This window comes from Alosa pseudoharengus, unplaced genomic scaffold, assembly GCF_046254945.1.
Source record: "Alosa pseudoharengus isolate Yale_2024_CS ecotype anadromous, Long Island Sound unplaced genomic scaffold, YU_APseudo_1.1 YU_APseudo_1.1_scf_2, whole genome shotgun sequence".
NCBI lineage: Eukaryota > Metazoa > Chordata > Actinopteri > Clupeiformes > Clupeidae > Alosa > Alosa pseudoharengus.
The window spans coordinates 31,160,754-31,163,253 of NW_027468663.1; the positions used below are offsets into that span (position 1 = coordinate 31,160,754).

Consider the following 2,500-nt stretch of genomic DNA (forward strand, 5'->3'; position numbering starts at 1 on the left):
TATGCCGGTTTGATTTGATTTTCCAAGACTGAGCCACGACTGTAGAGGCCAAGAAGAGAAGCTTTGTGAGAACTGTGTGTGTGTTTGTGTGTGTGTGTGTGTGTGTGTGTTTAAGAGTGCACATTTATTTTGTCTCTACTTGTGTGAATCTGTGTGTGTGTGTGTGTGTGTGTGTGTGTGGCTGTGTGTGAGTACGTTTTTTGCTGAGTGCGAGTGCATTTGTTTTGTCTATACATGTGTGTGTGTGTGTGTGTGTGTGTCTGGTGTGTGTATGTGTTTGTGTGCCTGTGCTAACGTGTTAATCAGCATGCTAATAGCAAAGAAGAACGGGGTGAATATGTGTGAGTGTGTGGGAACGTGTATGACAGAATGTTTTATTTGTCTAAGCTCACCCCCCCTTCTCCACCCTTATCCAGGCTGACTAACATTTCTAACATTTTTACACGCCGTGGCCTTTTCCTCCGCAGCTGGTCTGACGCTCAGGCGAGCTCGTCTGACCCAGAACCTCTCTGAAGGAGAAACCTGGACTCCCATGGGGAGACACGCGCTTCTCTGACAGCATTAGACGCCTGAACTAGACTGCCTCGTCCTCACAACTAACTGTTCCTCTCTCTCTCTTTCTCTGTGTCTCTCTCTCTCTTTATCTCTATATCTGACATACACCCTCTCTCTCGCTCTCGCTCTCGCTCTCTCTCTCTCGTGCTCTTTCTCTCTCTCTCTTCTGCAGGTGGGTACTCCAGGAAGTGCCTTGTCCAACGTCTGCTGCAGCTTGGACCCGCTGCTAGAGCCCTGTCTCCTGCTTCTCGCCTCGCTTGCTTCTGGCGCCTGAGCGAGTGAGCGAGCAAACGAACGAAAGTGCTGACCAACCCCTCCACCAGCCAATCCCCAACCTGAACGCACCCCACCCCCAACCCCCCATACAGCACCTCAACCAGCCAATCCGGCACACAGGAAGTCTACCTGCTTTGCCTCCACGACCTGAAGTCCATCTCTGAACCCCCAAACGCCTGGGAAGGACACCATCTGCTGGGAAGATTCTTCTTGACGAATGACTGTCTCCACTGGAGCGGGCCTGAAGACATCTTTGTTTTGGGGCTAAACCCACCAGTTTTGTGGAGGTTCTTGGTCATTTTAAGGAGACTTCTGAGGTTACCCAGCCACTCCTTGGCGCTCAGACACACAGAGGGATTTTCAAGCACTTACAGACTTTACCCTTTATCGGGATTTACTTTTGTCCTTTTTATATCCTTTTAATTGTTGTTGACCCCCCCCCCCCCCTCCCCCTTCCTCGTGTGTGTGTGAGTGTGTGGGCAACCAACCTTTTGGTGAAACCAAGTGCCAAGCGAGAGTTGCCATGGCGATGAACATGGCGCACATGCGGGACACCAAGTGGCTTACGCTGGAGGTGTGCCGCGAGTTCCAGCGGGGCACCTGCTCCCGCTCCGCCGACGAGTGCAAGTTCGCCCACCCCGCCAAGAGCTGCCAAGTCGAGAACGGAAGGGTAATCGCCTGCTTCGATTCCCTCAAGGTGAGCATCACACACACACACACACACACACACTCACACATATGCCCACACCCTCTCACATCCTGTGCCCGGACATATTGCTATACAGATGATATGCTGTGGACGTCTCAGGTTAAGTGTTTGAATGGGGGGGGGGGGCTGATCTGTCCGCCCACAGTGTAGGCCATCAGTGCAGATGGAGAAGGCAAATGAGTCTCATCTGGGCTGAAGACATGTCTCCACAGAGACAGCATTGTTTGTATGCCTCGGGTCAGATATTAGATTTAGGCTTGCCTCAATGCTATAGTTTCAGGACATTTACTTGATTAGCGTTAGCATGGCCTTGTGACTGAGATTAACAACAGGAATGTGATGCATAGAATGGGGCACACATAGGGTATGCTCGGTTGATCTTTAATGCTTCCATTTTGAGATGATCTGAACTTGCCAGGTTGGAAACAGAATGCTGTTGAGTGGCTTTGTATATCTGTAATTATTTGTCAGTGGTGGTTTGCAAGCTGGTGACTCACTGTGTTGACGTAGAATGGATCTGGCCCAGATCTAGATACTGCTCTAGAATTGGGACTGGACCAGCTCCAGAATTGTTCTAGAGTCAAGTACTCTTTGGGGCAGTCATGAGAACGAAATGGGCATGATACATGTGCAAACAACGTAACTCCTGCCAAGTGGTAACATCGCCACTTTCAAAACTGTGCAAAAAATCAACAGAGCGTTTTCTCATGTCCCTCACCTTGGATAACTTCAGAGCGAGCCACGTGCGATCGTTGAGTGGCGCGTTATCTTGCCCTGAAAACAGCATCTGCTCTAGAGTGATTTCCCGTTCGACCACACCCACCTCTAATCACATGGCTGGTAACTAGAACATGTGACAGAACGCGAGGGAAACAAGAGAGATGGGGGGATGGGGGGTGAGCTGTAGAGAGAGAAAGAAAGACAGGAAGGAAGAAAGAGAGAGAGAGTTAGAGAAAGAAA

At 50.1% G+C, this 2,500-nt stretch overlaps 1 protein-coding gene across 33 annotated transcripts in view; it reads left to right on the forward strand.

Annotated features, from left to right (window-relative positions):
• The window catches only part of mbnl1 (muscleblind-like splicing regulator 1), a 57,436-nt gene that overhangs the window by 17,457 nt on the left and 37,479 nt on the right, over positions 1-2,500 (forward strand). For 31 of the 33 annotated variants that reach the window (XM_076294505.1, XM_076294503.1, XM_076294506.1 and 28 more), the window contains one exon: positions 728-1,528. In XM_076294505.1, the coding sequence (XP_076150620.1) occupies positions 1,355-1,528 (174 nt within the window). In that variant the 5' untranslated portion in view covers positions 728-1,354. Of the gene's footprint in view, positions 66-727; positions 1,529-2,500 lie in introns of all 33 variants that reach the window. The other 2 variants (XM_076294504.1, XM_076294500.1) reach the window with 1 other exon arrangement.